The sequence below is a fragment of the Phaseolus vulgaris genome, chromosome 7 (assembly GCF_051622355.1).
Source record: "Phaseolus vulgaris cultivar YP4 chromosome 7, ASM5162235v1, whole genome shotgun sequence".
Classification (NCBI taxonomy): Eukaryota; Viridiplantae; Streptophyta; class Magnoliopsida; order Fabales; family Fabaceae; genus Phaseolus; species Phaseolus vulgaris.
In genome coordinates this window covers 52,448,881-52,470,762 of record NC_143504.1, presented here as the reverse complement: position 1 = coordinate 52,470,762, position 21,882 = coordinate 52,448,881, and the positions used below count along the sequence as shown (strand labels likewise).

The 21,882-nt window shown below is 33.6% G+C and overlaps 2 protein-coding genes and 2 long non-coding RNA genes across 12 annotated transcripts; 2 read left to right on the top strand and 2 right to left on the bottom strand.

Moving 5' to 3' along the window:
• Positions 1–5,128: 5,128 nt before the first annotated feature.
• On the bottom strand, positions 5,129–6,183 carry LOC137830126 (uncharacterized). Of its 2 annotated transcripts, XR_016523152.1 has the most exons (3): positions 6,082–6,183; positions 5,468–5,760; positions 5,129–5,373 (listed from the first exon to the last, which is right to left on the bottom strand). It is a non-coding gene; the product is annotated as an uncharacterized LOC137830126 (long non-coding RNA). The 2 variants fall into 2 exon arrangements; XR_011084158.2 differs by lacking the exon at positions 6,082–6,183 and having other exon boundaries at positions 5,468–6,027.
• Positions 6,184–6,320: 137 nt separating this feature from the next.
• On the top strand, positions 6,321–12,699 carry LOC137830123 (neurofilament protein-like protein). Of its 2 annotated transcripts, XM_068637276.1 has the most exons (3): positions 6,321–6,549; positions 8,211–8,282; positions 9,577–12,699. In XM_068637276.1, exons 2-3 carry the CDS (start codon positions 8,235–8,237, stop codon positions 12,418–12,420), a joined length of 2,892 nt encoding a protein of 963 aa, XP_068493377.1. In that variant the 5' UTR covers positions 6,321–6,549; positions 8,211–8,234; the 3' UTR covers positions 12,421–12,699. The 2 variants fall into 2 exon arrangements, with proteins under 2 accessions (XP_068493377.1, XP_068493376.1); XM_068637275.2 differs by lacking the exon at positions 6,321–6,549 and having other exon boundaries at positions 7,771–8,282.
• A 356-nt stretch (positions 12,700–13,055) lies between these two features.
• LOC137830124 (transcription factor PIF3) lies at positions 13,056–18,014 on the bottom strand. 7 transcript variants are annotated; one of them, XM_068637279.2, is made up of 9 exons: positions 17,344–18,014; positions 16,847–17,039; positions 15,506–16,727; positions 15,300–15,419; positions 15,135–15,200; positions 14,810–14,875; positions 14,190–14,717; positions 13,473–13,591; positions 13,056–13,390 (listed from the first exon to the last, which is right to left on the bottom strand). In XM_068637279.2, exons 2-8 carry the CDS (start codon positions 16,930–16,932, stop codon positions 13,484–13,486), a joined length of 2,196 nt encoding a protein of 731 aa, XP_068493380.1. In that variant the 5' UTR covers positions 16,933–17,039; positions 17,344–18,014; the 3' UTR covers positions 13,056–13,390; positions 13,473–13,483. The 7 variants fall into 7 exon arrangements, with proteins under 7 accessions (XP_068493380.1, XP_068493384.1, XP_068493386.1 ...); XM_068637283.2 differs by having other exon boundaries at positions 15,300–15,404; XM_068637285.2 differs by having other exon boundaries at positions 15,300–15,404; positions 16,847–17,095; positions 17,344–17,930.
• Positions 18,015–19,380: 1,366 nt separating this feature from the next.
• On the top strand, positions 19,381–20,758 carry LOC137828198 (uncharacterized). The gene is made up of 4 exons (XR_011083835.2): positions 19,381–19,546; positions 19,710–19,748; positions 20,282–20,362; positions 20,540–20,758. It is a non-coding gene; the product is annotated as an uncharacterized LOC137828198 (long non-coding RNA).
• Positions 20,759–21,882: the final 1,124 nt, after the last annotated feature.

Sequence of the window (21,882 nt, the reverse complement as noted above, 5' to 3'; positions counted from 1 at the left end):
ATTTGATTATATAAAATTAATTAAAACAACTTCAAATACATTTCTAATTTAATTGCATAAAATTGATTAAAAACACTTATATGCATTTCTAATTTGATTGTATAAAATAATAATAATAATAATTTTGAACACACTTCTAATTTATTTGTTATATAAATTATTGAATTAAAATAAATATATTAATCTCTCATTTACAAATAATTGCGATTCTTCAAATTAATACACATTTACGTTCGTGAACGAAACAAATTATTTTGATTCCTCTTGAAGTTGATTGTGTCATTCCTAGTTCCCAAAGTTGTTTGAACCAAAAGTTGCCACTTAAAGAATTATACATGTTTGAAATTAAGTGAATTCTAAATCTAACTAAAAATAAATAAGATAACAATACTAATGAATTTATTGTGTTAATGTTTTAGATTAAAAATGGTGTTTTAATCTCTTATATAATTGTTAATTATTAATGTTATAATTGAAGAGGTCCTGCTAGAACTATTTTTTATTTGGTAAATTTAAATTTAACAAAGTTTTCTTGGAGAAAATGGTCAAATTATTCATAATTAGAATGTTGGATGTTGTAAAATAATAAGGAGTTATTGTCATCATGAACACCCAAACTTGATATTTATATTGTAAACCTTCGAAATAATCGCATTTAAAGGAGGAAGGAATAAACCCATAACTCAGAAGTCAAAACCCACCAAAGTTATGGGTTGAGACACTCATTTTGTTATGGATTGATAATTTTCGGATTGGCGCATCAAGTAATCTCCTAGATTGATGCTTCCGGTAATACATGAATGATAGTGTTAATCCAAAATAAAAAAATGCAAAACATTCATAATTGAAAAAACCATTCCGGATCCGCCAGTCTGTAATTCAAAATATACATTTCGGATTCAGAAATCCATAATTGAAAAAAATCATTTCGGATCCACCAATCCGTAATATAAATTAGGCTTCCGGATTCAGCAATCTGGAAATCAACAATTTATGCAAACTTTGCTTCCAGAACACCCCTTCATCCAGAATGCAACATGATTCACTTCCGGATTGATGAATCCGTAGCACACTCCCAGATCCCGAAATTGTGGGGGTCAGTTTCGGAATATACAAAATTGCTGGGGTGCAGGAAGAAAATGTAGGGGTGCAGGAAGAAACTGCCAATACTTGGAATTAATAAATTATCAATCCATAACAAAATGGGTGTTTTTTCCTGCACCTAACCAATTTCTGTCTGCACTCCATATTTTTCCGAAAAGACTATTTTATCCTTTTTAAAAATGATTTTTAGATTATTTTTTTCAAATATTTCCACTTCTAAAATATAATTTATGAAATCTAAAAAAATATTCTGAAATATTTTTTTATCTTTTAGATTTATTATTTCAAACATATTCTTTTCTTATAAAGCATTTCCTATTTTGAAATTGTCCAAAACTAAAACTGTTAAAAATAATTGAAGTATTTCGAATAATATAAGGATTTGAAAGAAACACTCTAACAAAATTAGTTCGCCCATAAAAAATGTGAACATTAAAATTTGAAATTAAAAAATACATTCCCAAAAAAAATCTGGAACAAACTTTTGTGTTCCATAATTGAAATTATGGGATAAAATTAGAAAATCAAAATTTTATTTCAGAAAAGCAATTCCATAATTAGAAAAATATATTTTAAAAAAATAAATAAATAAGTTATTTTTTTTGAAAAAGGAATTATAGAACATCTAGGAAATTCATAAAGATGTTCCAAAAATCAAATTCAAAAATTTATTGCGAAATACTAAATTCAAAATATATTTTGATTCACATCCTCATACTTATTTAAAAATTTTAAAAAAATTATCATTTCACATAAATTTGGGTGTGTTAAGAAAAATTGGATAGAGAAAACAACTGTCTTTAAGTATGTTGATATGCCTAAAAAGTTAAGGCTATAAATTTATTTAAGATACATTATTATAAAATACACTTATAAATAATTAATATAAATATTACATCCCATTTAATATAATATATCATATCAAAAGTTATACTTATTTTCATAAAATTTAGCTTATTTATTTTGTTCTAGCCGGATACCTCCAGTACATACTTTATAGTGTATTTAAAATAATTTTTATTGACCTATCACATATTTAGAATTAAATTCACTTTTATTTTAAATTTTAATATAAAGTACACTTTCAAATAATTTAATCGGTTACTTTTAAAAAAATCTATTACAAGTAACATATTAAACTTAAATATTATTTTTTTATGGTACATCAAAACTAGTTAAACAAATTCTTATTAACTAATTTTCACATCAATCTCCAACTTTAATTAACTAATGCCAGTTAATAGATGTTTTTTTGCCTATTTGAAACAACATTTCTTCAATCAACCATATAAAACTATTTCTTTCACAATTTGTATAGTTAAAAAATGAATGTAGAGAAAAATAAGAAAATAAATAAGTTTCTTTAAAAGTTTAAATTAAGTTGAGGTTATGGTTGTGTTCATCAATTACTTACTGGCTCTTATCTATACAATAAAGTCATTATATTAATAAGAAACTAATGAAGTGAAAGCATGGAGTCAGATTCTTATGTCCTGTGCCCTTTTTTTCTGCTCAAACGTTTTTTTCGCTATTATTCGTGTTCAACTTCAATAACTATTCATTAAATTTACTTCAAAATAATAATTTAAGCTTTTGTGAGTTAACCTTATATCAAACCCATGACTAATTTAGGCTAAAAGGTTAAAAAAAAGTAATTTGCACTACAAAATTTAATGTCTTAATCATATATTTCATCTAATGAATTAGATATGAGTAGTTGTGAGTTATATAGTAAGTTAGATTTTTTTTTATATAAAGCTGTTAACAAAAATAATTGATGTCTCACCTTGTTCTGTTGGCTCCCCGATGGAAGAAATAGAATTGTGATTGAAGGAGAAGCTGCAATATTTTTTAAAAAGCCTTGTGTTTAAGATAAGATAAAAAATATATCACTTATTCCATTGAGATTTCCTATACTATATACTAGAAAGATTAAGTTTATGTAAATAATGCTTAAACTGGAACAAAAATTGCTTAACCTACTACTTTCTCTATTTTGGTCAATGAAAATTCAACAAAAAGTTTAATTCCACAAAAGGAATTAGGCAAGGGAACCTACTTGCTCCATTTTTGTTTATAGTAATAATTGAGGGGTTGGTAGGAATTATTAGACAAGCAACAAGCCATAAATATTTAAAAGGGTTGAGAATGGGAAAAAATAAATTGAAATAATCATGTTATGCTAAAGACACCATTTTTATGTGCCAAGATAAAATGCAAAAACATGGTAACATTGAAAGCAATTTTGAGATGCTTTGAGCTAATCTCTGGACTTAGAGTGAATTTATACAAAAGTAAGTTGAGTGGGATTAGAGTTAGTGACACCCAAATTGATTAAATCGATGCTTAACTCATTATCCCTATTTTACATATCATTCTTCAAGCTCCCAAAGTTAGTTTTAAATGAAATCCAGAAAATTTAAAGGAAATTTTTATGGAGTTGGAGTCAGAGGGGAAAAAAAATAGTATGAGTTAAGTGGTTTAAAATTTGCAAATCAAAACATCTAGGTGTGTTGGATATTAAGGACTTACATTTATATAAAGTTTTACTATCCAAATGAAAATAGAGGTTTGCAACTAAAAGATCTAGTTTGTGGTGTTAATCATCTTAGAGTCAAAATATGATAATCAAAGACAATGAAGTCAATTCAAAACATCAAGTATGAGTCAATATGGTGAAAAGACCTTAAAAATATATGTGAGATTGATCAAATTGGATAAATAATATCTCACATTTATTTTATAGCATCTATGTCTCTCTCCAAAGTTTTAACTACCAACTTTATAATCTAAATAATTTATAGCTAAGACCTATGTAGCTAATTAAATATCAATTTAAAAATTATTTATTAATAATAGAAACTAATTTAGATATTAATAAATTTTTTAGTCTCTAAATTAATATATAATTTAGTCAATATAATAACTAATTAATTTTTGCCTCTAATATTGATTTCTATTTAAGGATTGTCTAGTTGTGTGGAAGGTGAAAGACAAATTTAGTATTAGATGAAGATGGAGGATAAAGCCTAATTTGGTTTATATAAGAGAGCATCTTGTGTTTTTTTTTTTTTTTTTTAATATATGAGTTGAAATACTTCTAGTACATTGTACTCCCAATTTATTGAATTTAATGATGAATTTGTCTGAATAAATTTTTTAATAAAAAAAATAAAATATATTAGATACCAAAATAATTAGTTGCAATAGTAACTAAATTAGAGACCGTTTTAGAAACTAAAAAAAATTGGTTTCTAAATTAGTTTTTATTATTGTTAAATAGTTTTTAAATTGATATCTAATTAATAACCAATTATTTAAATTCTAAATTTGGTAGAAAAACGAAACTATTTAGAAACTAAAAATTTATTTATTCCTAAAATGGTCTCTAATTTAGTCACTATAACAACTAATTTTTTTTTTCTAAAATTGGTTTCTATTTCATGATTTTTTTAGTGCTCTAGATAAATTTAAAAAATCAAAATATATAATAAAAAATATTTAAATTTTTAATGAATCATGATTTGATTTCAATTAACATTATATTCTCAATTTTACACTTGTGTTTCTCACACAAAGACGAAGGAATTCTGTTTTTTATCAGCACAAAGAAATTCTTATTCAACCAAGATAAACATTTTTTTCTTCATACAGAAATGAAAACCTTATAAAAGTCAAGCTCAAACGTTAAATCATAAGAAAAAGGATAAATATAAAGTACAAAACTTAATTATCTAGTTTTGTGTGTGCTTTCTTTTTTTTTATAGTTAGAATTGAATTTTTTTAATCATCTATATTACCAAAGTTTGCACTAAAACTCAACATAAATTACTGAGATAAAATTTTCATTTTGTGGTAGAAGAACAATATTAAAAACATGTACTATATATTTGTCTGAAAATAAAAGCAAATACGTAACATGATCTTGACAATTTATATATGATTTAAACTGAAGAAATAACCACATGGGCCCAAACTAAAAGCTCCCCATCATATAAAACTTTCTAAAGAAAAAAGAAATAAATTAAAACGAATGGCAAAAGACATATATTTATTTCTATAATATCTCAACTTGGATCATGATATACAAAAGATGTGGTTTGTGTTTGGAGTTGGAGCAAGAATATGATTTAATGCAGCCTGTTAGGCGCTGTAGCTGACATCATGCAGAATTGTAATAGGCTGCGCAAGAAGACAAAGGTGCAGGTGTGGCAAACTGAATCATTCCTCTCTCTAAGCACCCTCACTCACATGCATGCAAGCTGCAACCTATAATAAACAAATTTTCAAAATCTAACAAAGAAAACCAAAATATTTTTTTCCTCTTTCATTTATAGATGAAAACAAGACCACCAAAACTTACCAATCTCATGCACTACCACTAACATGGGTTTCTCAATTTAACTAACATGCTGATGCACATTAAAGCAAGATCTACTTCTTCAGCTGCCTTACAAAGCTGTGGATTAATGAACCTTAAGTAAGAGTGACCCCATTTGGTTGCACATCTTCACTTCACCAATCTCCACCACCACTCCTGTCAAACACTTTACTGCAACACACCTTCATCTCTCATCCATGCCCTAACCTACTTCTGTAACATCGTTTTCGTAACTTCTGCTCCACCAATATCTGTCAACTTCACCGAACTGAAATCTGCGAGGGATTGACACAAGCCACTCATACTCATAGGCATATTTAGAAGCAACTCAAGCGAGTCCAAAAGGAAAAGGGAAAGAAAATGTATCGTTGGCATTCTCCATGGAAAAAGGAGAAAAGTTTAATTATTTGGTTGTGTAAAAAGCTTTAGTTTTAGTAACAAACACCAAACTTATGAAGTACACATAAAATTAAAGCCAACACATGTTATAGTTCAAGTACTAGGCAACTTTAAAGTTTTCCTTAACTATAACAAAGCCTTTCATATATAGATACGAATCCCTTGTGAATGAAAGATATAATCATAAACGAGTCTACCTTAATTATTTCTTAGATGAAATCCATTAACAATATTTTTATCGAATGTGACTTCTAGATGCCGAAAATATCAGAAACGAAAAAACATTATAAACTCGAATGAAAGGACAAACAAAAATCTTGTCTACTTTAAACGAATTGTTAATTTCCTTTTCTGTGTGGAGGAGTCGTTTTTTCTTTTGGAGACAACCAATGGTCAAGTTGGGTCTCTATAAATTTCCACCTAATCAATACCTTTCAAGCATGAATGTTCCTGCCCATAATGTCCGCTATAGTTAACCTGGACAGAGAAAAAACAGCATCATCTTCATAAGCAAGATTTATTTTCTCTGTTGTAATTAATTCAAGAAAATCACAGGCTTAAGTGTTGAAGGACCACCTTGGGTCTTACACTGCGCGAATTCACAAATGGAAGATTCCAAAGATGGGGGGACATGTGAAGGAGAACCAGCTCAATAGATAAAGAAGGTGGGCTTCTTTGCATTTTTGTGGAATTGAGAAGTCATAATTTTTTCAACAAATCTCTTGCACACTAGTCTTCTATCTTTAAAAAGAGGGCTGTGGCAGCTGTCATGACTAATGACTCATGATACTTGTCACCTCAGAACACTCATTTTCCTTTAGAGATTCAAAAGATTATTAGGATATTAAGGCTGAAAGAACCAAAAACATATCATGGAAAAAGGTTGGATTTGTTGGCTAAAACCATTATAATTAATGTTAAACTAACAAAATGGAAAGTATCTTAAGGTTTTCAGTTTCATCAAAACACTTCTCAAGCAAGAAAAGTATTTCATTGTTCAATCCAAAACCAAATCTGTAGTATAAATATATTTTTAAATGCTTTTTTCTGATAATCATATTATAAAAGTACGAAGCATTAATTCATCTGTGATAATGTAACTTTTTTTAACTACTTTTTTTTATTTACATACTGTGAAACCTTGTGTATTTGTTAGTATTTTCTAACCTTGTGATAATGTATTTGTTATGCTCTTTTTTTTCTTCTATTTTTATATTCTTAATCATCAATTTTTGGGGGATGTTTGGTCAATCTGGATTTATTGGATGCAACAATTAATTCACATTGCCCTTCGGAAAGTATGATTCGTATAAAGTTCATGAAAATTATTTAATATTAATAAAAAAATTGAAAAGGATGGAGAGAAGTTCGAATGAAAAGAGGGGGAATAGGGGGGTATACCCTATAATGCATAACATGCGAACACCAATAAAGTGACATGAGGCAGCATCATTTTCATGGAAATGGTACGTCTTAATCCAAGTTTGAAAACTTAAGCAAATTTATTATCCTAACGTGGAAGAAAACACGACCTCAAATCATGAGCTTATCTATTTCATCATTTTTAAGCGAATTAGTATGATAGTTTTCCTTAATAAAAACAAAGTAGAAGGGTATCCAAATAATAATCATGACCAAAGTGAACATAATTATTTAGCAAATATCATGATATTTCAATGTGACAACTATTTATATTTGTATATTATAATTCTCTTGATCATTGTTTGTTTGTATACAATTATGAATGAATAAGAGAAACTGCTTCAACAAAACTGACAAAAAAGGAAGTTTATTAATTTAAAAGAAACAAATTGCAGGATATTATAACTAGTGGTGGATCCTTAAGATACATGAGAGTGTTCATTTATGGTTTCCATAATTTGTAGATGAAATTTAATTAAGGTTAATGACGTAGAGGAATCTTATTAACCACAAGGATTGAGGAGAGGGCCCAAACATTTTGAGAGTTAAATGTATGAGTTTGTTGCCGCTGATCTGGTCCCCAATAAAGCTAGTTACTTTGCCACAGCTCACAGCTATGTGATCAACTTTTTTTATTTTATACTTTTTTGTTTTTAATGGGAAAACTTTAGTGCCACCTTAATCCTAATCCTCCTAAATCATTGAGACCACCATACCAGCTCATGTGATACAGTCTGTCAAACATCTATGTTTCTGCTTTTTTCTGTGCAAAACTAGTTGTTCTTCTTCCTAAAGTTGAACTGGCTTTCCTTCTTTTCCTGGAGTTGTTGCCAACCAAATTATTCCTCTCACCACTTACTTTCTTTATTTCTTTCTCCACCTGAACTTCTCTAAACACTCTCAGGGCCATCAGCTTCAATTTCCCATCATGGCTACAGAGGCTGCTGCATCTCATCATGCTTCTGCTACTGATAAGGTCTGTTCATTTTAATTTTCTCACTTTCAAAGTTTTTATTCCTGATGATCTTCAACTTTTTCTCTAGTATCTGTGTCACCTTTCATATATATGGTTTTTTATGTTTCTTTCTTGGAGTATTCAGTTGCTAAACTGTGAGCAATTTTGTGATTTGTTTTTAAACTTACTATACGCATGAGTTTATTTTCATCAGAGAATTCACGAGCATGGGGAAAAGTAAAAAAAAAATTGTTCTGTTTTGCCACTTCATTTCTCAACTCTTTTTTCATATTCAATCGCAATAGATTATTAAGGATTTGCATAATAGCTTTCAAAGAAAAGAAAAAATTGTATTCATGTATTTAAAAAAAATTAAAAGTGGCCTCGTGAAAGTGCATACCTTCAAAATTTGTGAAAATGAAAAAGGAAATTAATTTGATCAACATCTGTTCTCATTCTAGAAAATAAACCTGTTATATACCACAGCCGGATCTAGAAAATAAGTATTGTGAGGCAAAAAGATATATAATTAAAAAAATTATATTTCTAGTTAATTTGATTTGCCTCGACTAAATTTATAGTTCTGCTAATAGTTTTTCTTACATATAAAAGTTTTAGAATTTTCATAATGTTAAACCAACGGAAGTTTGAGACCAAAATGTCGTAAAGTTTTGTGAATAATGTTTCCTTAGTAATATGTCTCACAAGTAACAATAAAGTTAACGCTGCACATTTTAATAATAAGAAATTTATGCTTATTTGTATAGCCTAAAGGGATAAACTGGAATAAAAATTTGCTGTACTTTTTCAAACTCTAAATTTAAAGTTAGGATATTCTTCAAATAACTCTGGACATTATTTAAGGTTATTTTGTATATAAAAAATTATTAACATCTTTATTAATAAAAAAAATTTAAGGTGGTGAATAAAAAAATTAAAGAGAATCAAACATTTGTAAACCAAATAAAATTGTGTGCTAGCTAAAACACTCTTGCAACATGCCTCCCCACTTTTTCCATCATTGCCTGTGGTAGATTGTTATGCAAGATAATTAGATACCTTTCGATAAGCAGATGACAGATCAAGGTACCGCCACTGTTGCCATAGCATTTATGACAGATAAAGTTGTGTCCTGTAGATATTTATATTAAAAAACAAGTTTATGAACATGATGTGCATTATTTCCCAGTAGTTTAAATTCTACTTGTTTCGTACTTTGATATTTGTAGTTCCATTCCTAATTTGTTAATGCTTAAGAGTGTCTTCAGTTGAAACTCAATTTAATCATCAATGCCTTTTCATCTTTATTATATAGCAATACGTGAAGAAGGAAAAGGACGAAGCCATTGCACAAATGATCACTTCTTTAGCCAATGAAGATGAAGTCAAGCGTGACAAGCCTGAGGATGCCCCTTCATCTAAGATAGAAGATGACAAGACTCCTTCATCTAAGACAGAAGAAATTGACAAGCCTGAGGATAACCCTTCAACCAAGATAGGAGATGACAAGCTTGAGGAGACACCTTCAACTAAGACAGAAGATAAGGTGAAGGAGGAGCTTGCTGCATTAGAGGCTTCTGCTGAAGATAGTCTGAACCATGACAAGGTTGAGGATGCACAAAGTTCAACACCAACTCCAACAGAAGAAGGTGATCACAAGGTTGAACCTCCTGTTGCAGTAGAAAACACTGAAAATTCACTGCCATCAGATGCAACTATTGCTGCCGAAGATAAAGTAAAGGAGGAGAAGGAAGTGGTTCCTGACTCGCACACTATCAGTGATGTTGAACCAGTTCGTGATGCAGCCAATTCCCAGCCAGATGTGGCACCATCCACAGAATCCACTGTGGAAGAAACACCGCCACAGCAACTAGAAAATGAACCTGTGGAAACAGATGAAGAGAAACAAGCACAACCCGAGACAGAAGACATTCCAGAAGCATCAACTGAAACTATTGAAAAAAACACAGATGACACTAATCCTCCGACAGAATCAGAAGGAGAGGTGGTGAAAGAGACTCAAGTTTTGGAAACAAGTACCCGAGTGGAAGAGAAGCTTGGACCTGTGGCTACACAAGTGGGAGAAAAAACAGAAGAAAAAGAATTCCATGAGGCTGAGCAACCAAGCACAATTGCAGTACCTGAACCGGCAGCTGATGCCGAAGAGAAACCGAGTGAAACCGTAGAGGAAAAAGCAACAGGACCCTCAGAAGATGTGGTGGAAGACACCGATAAATCTGAAACGGGACCCACGGAAACAGTGGAGGCAGAACTTGTGGTTACTGAAGTGAATGAAAACCAGAAAGAACCAGAGCAATCATTAGAACAAAGGGAAGATGAGAAACCAGACACATCTGCATTTCCTGAACAATCAACAGAAACAAGTGATGCCATAGAGGAAAAACCAAGAGAACTAGAATTTGAGGCAGAGGTATTGAAAGAGACTAACAACTTTGAAACAGAGAAAGCAGAACCATTGCCCGCTAAATTTGATGAAAGCCACATTGAAACAGAGAAAGCAGAGCCAGTGGCTGCGAAAGTTGATGAAAGCCAAAGTGAATCAGGAAAACAAGAGGAAGAAGAGCAGCTTAAGACAGCTGTTCCCGAAGCAGAAGCTGAAAGTGCAGAGCAACAAAGCAGTACTGAGAAGGTGAAAGACACTGGCAACTCAGACGCAGTTCCTGAAAAAATAGAGAAACCAGAACCTCAGTCAATTGAAATGGAGGAAAAGCCAAGAGAACAGCTACAAGTAGATGAGGAAGGTGCGGAAGCTTGTAAGGACGTGGAGAATAAGCGAGAAATTGTGATTGAGACTGCCAAGACTGAAGGAACTTCAGATGACCTGATCAAGGAAGAGAAAACTGATAAAGAGGAGGAAACTAGCCTCACTGTAAATGCTGCGCAAGTTTTATCAAATGAGGAACCTCAATCAAATCTTGCGGAACCTTCTCTTGAAGTGGTGCTTGAGGCTTCTAAGAGTGAAGGAACTTCAGATGACACGGTCAAGGAAGAGAAAACTGACAAAGAGGAGGAAGCTAGCCTCACTAGAGATGCAGCACAAGTCTCATCACATGAGGAACCTCTAGCAAATCTTGTGGAACCTTCTCCTGAAGTTGTGCTTGAGATCTCCAAGAGCGAAGGGACTTCAGATGACACGATCAAGGAAGAGAAAACTGACAAAGAGGAGGAAACTATCCACACTGAAAATGCTGCACCAGTTTCACCAAATGAAGAACCTCAAGCAAATATTGTGGAACCTTCTCCGGTAGTAGCAGAAAAGGTTGTTGAAGAGGATGACAATAAAGAACCTCAAGCAAATATTGTGAAAACTGACAAAGAGGAGGAAACTAGCCACACTGAAAATGCTGCACAAGTTTCATCAAATGAAGAACCTCAAGCAAATATTGTGGAACCTTCTCCTGAAGTAGCAGAAAAGGTTGTCGAAGAGGACGACAAAAAAGAATCAATCACTACTGATGTGATTGAAGGGGTACCAAATCAAGTGGATAGCATCATACAAATTCCAGAACCAGCCTCCATTGATCAGGGAGCTAAACCTAACTTAAAAGAAGATTTTGTGGAGGAAAAGGTTGATGTTGCCGCAAATGATGATGACAAAAAGGAACCTGAAGCACCCAAGGCTGTCACTGGATCTTCAGCAGAGGAAGAGGCTGGAAGCAGAAAAGTTGAGGAACAGAATGAGACAAAAACAGCAACAACTGAAGTAGCAGAGAGTGTGATGGTAGAGAACGTAAAAGGTGATGATATCTCGGTAGTTGATGACAAGAAGGAACGGAACAGTGACACAAAGGTGGAAGAAATCTCTAGAGCTGTAAGTGAACCTGTTAGAGAAACATTGGCATCCAAATTTGAAGAAAAAGAAGAGGAATCTGTTGAACCTGGAGTGGATAACTTAGAAAAAGAACAAGCTGTGGAGCCTTTGAAAACTGAGGTTCAAGCCACCAAGGAGGGTGACGCAATAAAAACATCCAAGGACCTTCCAAAAGAAACTCCAGCCAAGCCAGCTCAAAAGCAATCAAATAACATTATATCAAAGGTTAAACAGTCACTGGTGAAAGCAAAGAAAGCTATCACTGGCAAATCTCCTTCCTCCAAGAACCTTTCCTCGGAGGCCAAGGGCGACATTAAAGTCAAATAATGGAACTGAGTGAACAAGTTTGCAGCATTTACTTATTTGCTTTATTTTTCATTGTCTTGGTGCATCGCACTGTAGCATATAAGTTGGTTTTTATACATCGTAATTTTCTCCTGAATTTGTTTGAATGCCAAAAGGTGTGCAGAGTGTAGTGTATATAGAAGATCTAGGCCATGATTTAGGCAGTGCTGTAAAATTTGATTGTTTTGTTCTGTATTATTCTTTTGGATAATTTGCATTGTGTTTTTGTTTGCTGTTGATAAACGAGGAAAGCAATTTTAACTTTTTGAGCAAAGTTTACATGTTTGTACCTTTTGTAAAAAGACCTCATAATGATCTAGTTTTTATAGGTTATTACAGAACTGTTTCAAGGTGCTTTCGCAATCATAATCGGTTTCTCCTTCACTACGATAATGTATTCAAAATCTACGTTCTCAACCATTGATGGTAACTGGTATGTATGGGAGGTAACAGATTAATATGATCGGAGACCAACCAATCTACTAATATTAATTTTCAAATAAATCTTTACGAACTGCTGAAATACTTAGAAGCACTAGAACAGTAATCTGCATATTAGTGCTCCTATTGTGCCCATTTTCATTATTTTTGCGGGGCTAGGAGGGTGAGAAAATAGATGCCAAGGGCAAAGAAAAAAAACTATTATTTCATTAAACCAAAGAATCACTGTGATAGATATGATCAAACACTTGAATACATATTTGTAATAATATATCAAAATTCTACTCCAATTGATTGAAAAGGTTGCTAAATGGATGTACAAATGAGTTGCACCTCTTAGGATATTACAAAATCCGTGCAATTTCGGGAGTCCGGAAATTAGGATTCAGTAGTTACTGTGATAGGGTTAACCTCAATGACTCTGAAGTATCCTGTGTGGTAATCTGCAGCAAGATTAAGACTCACATTTTCTAAAATTTCAATCAGGCACGGTATTATTCTGGATCATAACCTACAAGAACAACTCAACAGTAAATCTGTATGAGGCTTTGAACACGTGTATGCGCACAGTGATAGATATTCAGAAGATTTACCAAACATGACGTTATCTGCGGGGACAAGGATTAACAGCTCCATTGGCATTAGCCTCAGAGGTATGACCGCTACTTTGAACCAAAGCAGATTGGTCAAATTGAACAACAGCTGCCTCACTCTGGCATAACAAAAATGGAGAACACAAACATGAAGAGATGAGTAGGAGAAAGGAAGCAGAACATGAAATGAAAATTAATCATGGAGACCTGGATGCACAAATACTTGTGCTAGAAGAACACATTAATTTTTATTTCAACCTTTGCCTTTTGTTTATTACATGTTTCTTTCGGTTTCTAAAATTGAGAATGTCCGATCAAACCATAAATTCTATACTTATCAAAGTTGACCTCTGGTGCACCTTCTTCTAGAAGTAATATCAATTAAATAACTAGAACAATTCATTAGATAAGAATGGTGGTTTCAGGTGATCTAGAATGACTAGTAACAGAATACACAAGGGCAGAAATGGAGTGCAATAGGCTTTTCACTTTTTAATCTTGTCCAGGGAAGCAAGTGCATAAGAAGATTTGGCAGAACTTTCAGAATGATTTAGTAATATTTGCAATTATACTTGATAACTGAATACCATGTAGGGTGTTGTTAATACTTCCATGCATCACTGTTATAATTAAATCAACGAAATAAATTGTTTGTGCTGAACCTATATCATGAGATTAATTTATGTAAAAACTCTAGAAATCTGTCCGTAAACATACATGTGTAGGCATCTGACTTGTTGAGTCGCGGCCACCAGTGCTTTGCTTAAGTAGTGGGCCAACATTTGGCATTTGATCCTTTAAGCCAGATGCAGAAGCTGAATCCACGGTTTCAACAAGTCCTGATGATCCACAGGCATGTAGCCCCAGAGCTGGTGAATTCATGATAGGTCCTCCTGAAAAAGGCAACGTGGGAGCTCGCGGCATTGGCATGGGATGTCCTTGTCCAGGAAGCCCAAGCCCTGGAAGATTTGATCTGGCCATCTCATGTAAAGCAGTAGGTCCAGACATATGGGCAAGAGGGATATGACTTCCTTGCATCTGGGGCATCTGGGGCACCTGAATCATAGGGAATCTTAAAGATCCACCATTCATGTCAGGCATTCCCACCCCATAACCCATACCATATCCCATATGCATGCCAACACCCACAGGTGTAAATGGAGCCATATGTGGTGCATGCATGTGCTGCATTCCTGCAGGTAACATCATTGGAGGCATATATAAACCAGCTCCCATTGACATAATCTGCATAAGAAGACAGGAAGCAATCTCACACCACAAGTATATCATATATGATCAGAAAATTTTAAGCAAAGCCAGAGGGCTAGAAACATTACTTGAACTTGGAGCTGAAGTGTTTTAAGATACTCAATTGCCTCGTCCAGCATTGAGGCTTTATCCACCTATTATAATAGATACGAAGTCAGAAAACCAAAGTAAATGGAATCGAGTATCAAGTATATAAGAATATGCATACAAAGTATATAGTAGTTTATGTGCATATTCAAACTGAGGATTTAAATCCTGTAAACAAAATGCCTAACTTCAGGTTGGTTTTATGGATCTTAGGTTGTAACTTCTGATAAACCTTCCTCATTCCATGATCTTAAAAAGTTTTTCGGTTGTCCAAAAAAATGCAAAAATAGATAAAGCCAAGCCAACCTTATTGCAATTTGGAATGAGTTCTTGCAACGCACGCATCTTCTCGTTGATTCTGTCTCTTCGCCTCTGTATGACAAACTATAATCAGAAATGCCCTAAACAGAGACTCGAGGGAAAATGTGTTCTATAAGTAATACTAAAAAGATAGAAGTAGGTCTTGCTAACCCTTTCAGATAGATTATGCACTTCAGCTGCACGGGTTCTCTTGGAACCTGCACCTCCACGCCCTCCAGCTGCCTTTTTAACACCCGCTGATTCTTCTTCAGCATCCTTCATGTAAATTGTCTTCTTGATTATTGGAGGGGAATTATAAAATAAGTAAGGAAACAATTAAACAAATAAAACACTGTAAATATAAGACTTTAACTTACTTCACTATGGCACTCAGATTCATCGGTGTCTTTTTTTTTTCGCTTCAAATTTTGATTTGGCTCATCTGAACCTCTGTCTGCACCGTTGCCAGAGCAAACAGAGGAAGAGGCTACTGCTGCCTCCATACTTTTTTCAGTAGTTGTCTGCCCTTTAGCACCACTGTCACCAAGAACTTGATCGGCAATTTGGTCAATCTTAGTGGAACTCTCATTACAAGCAGGCTCTGACTGCTTAGAAAGTACTGCATTCTGTTCAACAGCTTTCGACAGTGAAGTGTTCAAATCGGTCCTGGACCTAGATTGATCCACAACCTGCTGACAGTGCATGGTCAGTTCCTTCGAACATTCACCACTTGAATCAATAACAATTGATTCAGGAGGATTGCTGCTAGTTGCAGCTGCACCGTTATTCTTAATTTCCATACTGTCTGGTCTTGCTGAAGACAAACCAGATTTCAAGCCAATGTTCTGAAGATTAGCTCTTACCATTGCGGCAGGCCTAGCGAAATGGGAGAAATTCATTATGGTGGAACTGGAACCATTGCCAGGCAGAGGTGGCTCTTGCTTCTTCCCCTTTGGGCTAGAAAAATCACTTGAGGAAGATAGAAAATTGGTAATTTCGCCATAAGTGGCATCCTGGTTTGCATTACTAGTATTGTTATTTTCAGTTATATCTGACGCTCTGGATCTTGAAGATACAAAAGATGTTTGACAATGATGCAATGATGGAGGGTATAACTGACTGGTGCTAGATTTGGGTCCGGTACTCTCAACCTGTTCAGCTGAAGAACCCTTGAAAGCATTCTCATGTTCTTCAGAAGTTTTATGAGAATCCCTCAAAGCCACATTGGTATGACTTTTTTTATCCAATAGAGTAAAACTAGTTGAGGTAGCGAGGAAATCAGAACCATAGTCATGTTGCAAAGAACCATCCATTGCTGCGTAATCAAACCAAGGTAACACATCTTCGTCTTGACAGAAATCAATTTCACGGGACGGCACCGACATTGAAATTTCACTCAATCCAGAGTCTAAATCTCTAAATTTTCCCATCTTGCTGGCACCACATCCTACATCTTTGTCTCTACCCTTTGGACTGTGAGATGGTAAGCAGTGAGATGGCAAACTTCTGCAAGATGGGCTCCTTCTAACCCTACTAGACTGACCCTGGCTCGAAATCTGACCATTCTCCCAAACTAGCTCAAAAAAATCATTCTCAGGTCTACACATCCAATTTAAAACCAAAAAAAGCAGGGTTAAGAAATAAATAAACAAAAGAATAAAATTCCAATTCAAACACATAAGTGAAAAGCTTGCAACAGCCTATGCTAATGAACTTACGAGGAACATTGATCAGATGCACGTGTGCCGTTATTCTCTGTACCAAGCTTCTCTCTAGCCAGACGGTATAACTCATACAGAGGCATGATGATGATGATGAATCAAACGATCCGCAAAACCGAAGTACCCAAACCAGAAAGGCTTTAAATTAAATTAAGGCACTCAGTCCCCCTAATGCTGCTTCCAACATACTCTAGTAAAGTGGGAAACCATAGGAATCCAAATGAGGTTGGAAGACATAGAAGAAACCTGACGTAACCCACCCTACTCTTAATATGGTATGATTATAAAAGGAAAAGAAACAAGCTTACACTTAACATTACATCACAGCGGCAATAATTTACGAAACTAAAACCCTTTTATTTTAATATCTCAAGTCCTTATCAGGGAGAAACAAAACTTCAATACATAATTAAATTAATAAAACAGCATCAGTCAAAAAAGAAAATACTTTAACAACTTCAATGTATGTATATAAGTATATATCATGCACAAACCTTGCAAAGTATAGTAAGGAACTTTAAAAGATTCGAACTTATTTGTCTTCTTTTCTTTCTTTTTATTTTTTCCCTAATCAGCTGCATTCAGGTTGGCAAATACAACCAGCCAGTTGCGTTCCATCGACAATAGAGTCGCCGATTGTAGGCTGAGATCATGGAAACCCATGTAACTCCAATAATTTCGCGATGAAACCCAGTGAAATCTTCTTAAATGGGCACCCAAAAAGATACGAAATTTTTGGAAACCATTAGGTCCTCGAGAATAGAGACCAACGAGGTATTCCTAATCCAAATGCAACAACACTACTGTTAGAGTGGGAGTAATAATTCCCAATCCGCACAACCACTGGGTAGTATCAAAAAGTAATCTTTCAGGCCTAAGAGACTGTGTCTAAGCTAGGAGAAAGAGAAGACCCAAAATTTCAGAAGACCCAAAGGAACGCAGAAAGCGGCGAAAGATTTGCAGAGGCAATGCAGACGAAAGCTGTGTCTAGCAGTGACACAAATGAGACAGACAGGAACATAAAGAGAGAGTGCGAAATTCAGGGGTGTCTAAGCTCTAACCATGGTTTAGTCACAAAGTTGTCGTGGTTTAAGTTTCTGGAACCCTTCCAGAACCACACGGTCACCCTCCTCTTAAGCGAGTGGATCACACGCTCCTCTTGTTTGGGGTTTTCCCCCTCAGAAATACTTAAATGCAATCTCTGGAGTACTGTGGTGTTATTTAAAGTAAATTAAAATTTCATCTTATAAACTATGATGATAATTAATAAAAAATTTATCACGTAGATAAAACTTTAATTTTAATCAAAGATTAACAAATAAATAAAATGTTAAATTTCCTATAATTTTTGTTTTAATAAAATCGCAAAAAACATACTACTTTGTTATTGATTAAAATCCATTAAAAATACATATCTTATTTTTTATTAAATAGAGTTTGCTATAATTTCATAAATAACAACCAACACCAAAAATATTATTCAATGATGGGTAGGTTTGCCATATTGTGACACCACACGAAGATAGGAGGAGGATGTGTCTGTCGTTCTGCGTGTCTGCATTCTGTGTACTTAGAAGGAAAGTATCATCTTCCATGTTTTGTGTTTTGTATATATTATCTTAGCGAAATTGGGTAAGTGAGGATGTGTATGAGTGCATCCATAATGCAACCAACAGAATCATATCCATATCATTATAACCTGTTTGGGCAATGACAGTCTTTGAAGTAGATAATCTTGAAAAATAAAACTCAAATCAAATCCCTGCTTAGCAAAAGATTAACAAAGTCATTGACTTGATGATCGCCTTTTAAGAATTTCCGAATTGACAAAAAGTGCAGTCTTTCTGATTGCTCGCCATTGCAATGATGCCAGAAGAGGAGTGGTGTCATTTTCTATGTTTGTTTGAGTTTTGGATTTGTTGTTTGGAAGAATGATTTGAAATTATAAGAAAGGGTTAAAGTGGTTTAATTAATGGCAGTTTTGTTAAATATATAATTGAAAGGCACTTTGTGAATTGTGATGAGGTAGAATCTAAGAAATTGGTAACCCTTTAGTTGGTTTTATTGCATGTGGTCCCTTTATTTTAAATGTGACTGGGATCTCCTCGTGCTGTTTGTTTTGAGCTTATGGTACGGAGGTCCAAGGATGCGTTTTATTTTTCATCCAACTAACTAGATTAGTATTAGAATTAGTAACATATGATGAAGTAATTAGATTGAGTGTAGGGACCACCTAAGCAGCCCATAAAAAGAATTAGAACAAAGAAAGAGGAACAAAAAGTGGATTAAGGAAGGGATTGGATGTGTGGTTGTGTGTTTGAAATAAAAAGAAGAAGAAAAAAAGAATGCAATGGTGGGGTCCATTAGAGTTAGAGAGTATGGAGGAAGGTGAATATGGTTGATGGTTGAAGTATTTTTTATTATCATGGGGAATGAGCAACGTCCACTTGGACCCTTCCACACCTGGTTTGGGATTTGGCTCCATCCATGTGGACCTTCTATCTTTTTTCTGGTGCATTGCATTTGAATTTGAATTTGAATTTGCATTTGCATTTGCATCTTCCATTTTTTCAATAATACTATTATTATGCTATTTAATGGACCTGCTGAACCTCACCAAACATTGCTCATTATATCCCAACCATGAGCAGTGCACGTGCCTTTCACGTGCGCTGTTGAAATTCACGAGACACGCACGTTGGTTTCTTCTTTTCTTTCTTTTGCTGTTTTTGGAAGTCACATAGAATCATGTGTCACTCCTTCCTTCGAAAAGAGGACACGATTTTGGTCCTCTGCCAACTGCAATAGCCACCTTAATTCGAGTAATGCGTAAGATGTTTTTGTCATTATTGTTTTGCAGGTCTGCTCTGCAATTCGCAGCCATATGTATCTATATAAGGTAAGACGCCACAGCTGATTGTGTCGACACAACTTGGGTTTCTTCCTTTCCAACCTTATCATCAATTTCACATTTTTTTTTATCTCCATCTTTTCATTCTTTATTCCCTGTTTCATTTTACAGAAAAGATAAAAAGGAAAATTCCAATATTTAATCATTCTGTACCAGAGAACTAGATCAAATTCAAATTTGCTGATTTTTCATATTGTTTCTCAATAAAATAAAGAAAATTATTATTTTTCCTTACTCTTCTTTCAAATAAACCATCAAGATTGCTCAAATTATGATGCAACGTTTTGGAACCATTATGCAACATTTAGATAGATATTGGGAGAATTGTAATCAAATTAGAAACTTATGTTTGGTATGTTTCGTCAAAAGTTTGGAAAGGAGAAAATTGAATACTTGTGAAACGAAAAAAATATGTTAAATCTATTATACTTCTGTATTTGGAAATAGAGAATAATTCATGGATGTGATTTTTCTAAATGTTTTTAGTTTTAGCTTTTTGTACTGATATGACCGACTAATAGGTTGACGTGGTTCGGTCTTCCTGATCGAGTTGACCAAGACACCCACGGACAGTCAGGCCAACCGACACGTTCAACACCAAGGTCAGTGAAGCTAAACTACCATTAAGAATTAGATAATGCAACCATAAGTGTGATCTATTCCACTAATCGGACCCAACAAGGTAAGTTCATTAAAATAATATAAATACATACATTCCAAGGAATAAGGTACGTCATTATTATTGTACACACGTCCGAGCGTCGGAGTGCCTTCTACAGGTACTTCTCCCATTTGGCATTCATCCGAGACTGAGAGGTGAAGGAGTAGCGTGAAGATCGAAAGGATCACAGTAAAACCCCAACAACCTGCTCGAAGGAAGGAAATTCAATAGTTCTTTAGGTCTCATCTTCCTAGCAAAAACTGTTTATATTTCACCTTTTCAAACTTTTTGAATTCAATATTCTTAATGAGATTATTCAACCTTATTTTTATCTTCACCTACATGTTCATTCAAAGTATTTTTTCCTTGAGTTTTCCATGTTTTACTAATTTTTTAATAAGATTATTTAACTCTAAGTATTCTTCTATAAGCCTTCTCTATCTTTCACTCTCCATAAATTTTACAAAACTCGTTCAAAGAATTAATTAGAAATTATCAAATAACTCGAAGACTTATAAAATAATTTAAACTAAATAATAATAATAAATACATTAATTTTTACATGCATAAATGGTTTAGTTCATGTTTATTCTTTATTTAAAGTTATTTCTATTATAATCAAATCAAACTCAACTCAACCATTTATTTAGTAATTATATTTTGTTAAACTAGAATAGTGTTCAAATATTAACCTTTTTCATAATTTTTTTTATCGATAATAAAAAATAAATAAATATGAATCATTTTAGGGGTGATTCAAGCCTTAAACAAAAACTCACTCATAATCTTCATCAGAAGGCTTACTCTAAAGTCTGTCAAAACAGAACTCTCCTAACTAATCCAAAGGAAGAAATATAGGGAAAACAGTCAAACAGCTTGAATGAATACGTCATAAGATCATCTTCATACAAACCAACGGATCTATGCACCAATCAGAAAAGAAAAAAAATTTCAAACTGTGACTTGGATATACTCATGACTAAGTCTTTAATTGAACCAAAGCAAAAGCTTTCAGCTCCCCCGTTAAAAGTAATCATATTTCTATGCTTACAAACCTCGTTAATTACTGCTATCCAAACAACTCTTCCCCGAATCAGACACGTTACTCATCTTAAATTAAAAAAAAATTAACAATAAAACGTTGTAAAACACGAGTACAATCGAAGATGTAACAATTGGTAGTACAAAATTATTAGTTTTATTTTTCTAAAGAGGAAATTGAAAGTACTAAAATATTTAGGATTGACAGTTTATTCTTTTTTGCATGGTTGGGGTATAGCATATGCTTACTGGAAACAAAGAAATTCCATCCACTGTGACAGAATGTGAAGCAAAAGAGGGGATAATGTTAATAAATGGTCAGCTGTTAAATTATTAAACAAGAGGCCGTACCCAGGGACGGATCTATTTCATGCCAGAGACTAACTAATTTACTTTTTGATTACTTTATTTCAAAATGTC

Excerpts from the sequence above, each read along its gene's own strand:
- LOC137830123 (XM_068637276.1), top strand. The coding sequence starts at position 8,235 with ATGGCTACAGAGGCTGCTGCATCTCATCATGCTTCTGCTACTGATAAG. Across the intron at positions 8,283-9,576 it reads ATGCTTCTGCTACTGATAAG|CAATACGTGAAGAAGGAAAA; the intron begins GTCTGTTCATTT and ends TTTATTATATAG.
- LOC137830124 (XM_068637277.2), bottom strand. The coding sequence starts at position 16,932 with ATGCCTCTGTATGAGTTATACCGTCTGGCTAGAGAGAAGCTTGGTACA. Across the intron at positions 15,201-15,299 it reads TGCATAATCTATCTGAAAGG|AGGCGAAGAGACAGAATCAA; the intron begins GTTAGCAAGACC and ends TTTGTCATACAG. Across the intron at positions 14,718-14,809 it reads CACTTCAGCTCCAAGTTCAA|ATTATGTCAATGGGAGCTGG; the intron begins GTAATGTTTCTA and ends CTTCTTATGCAG.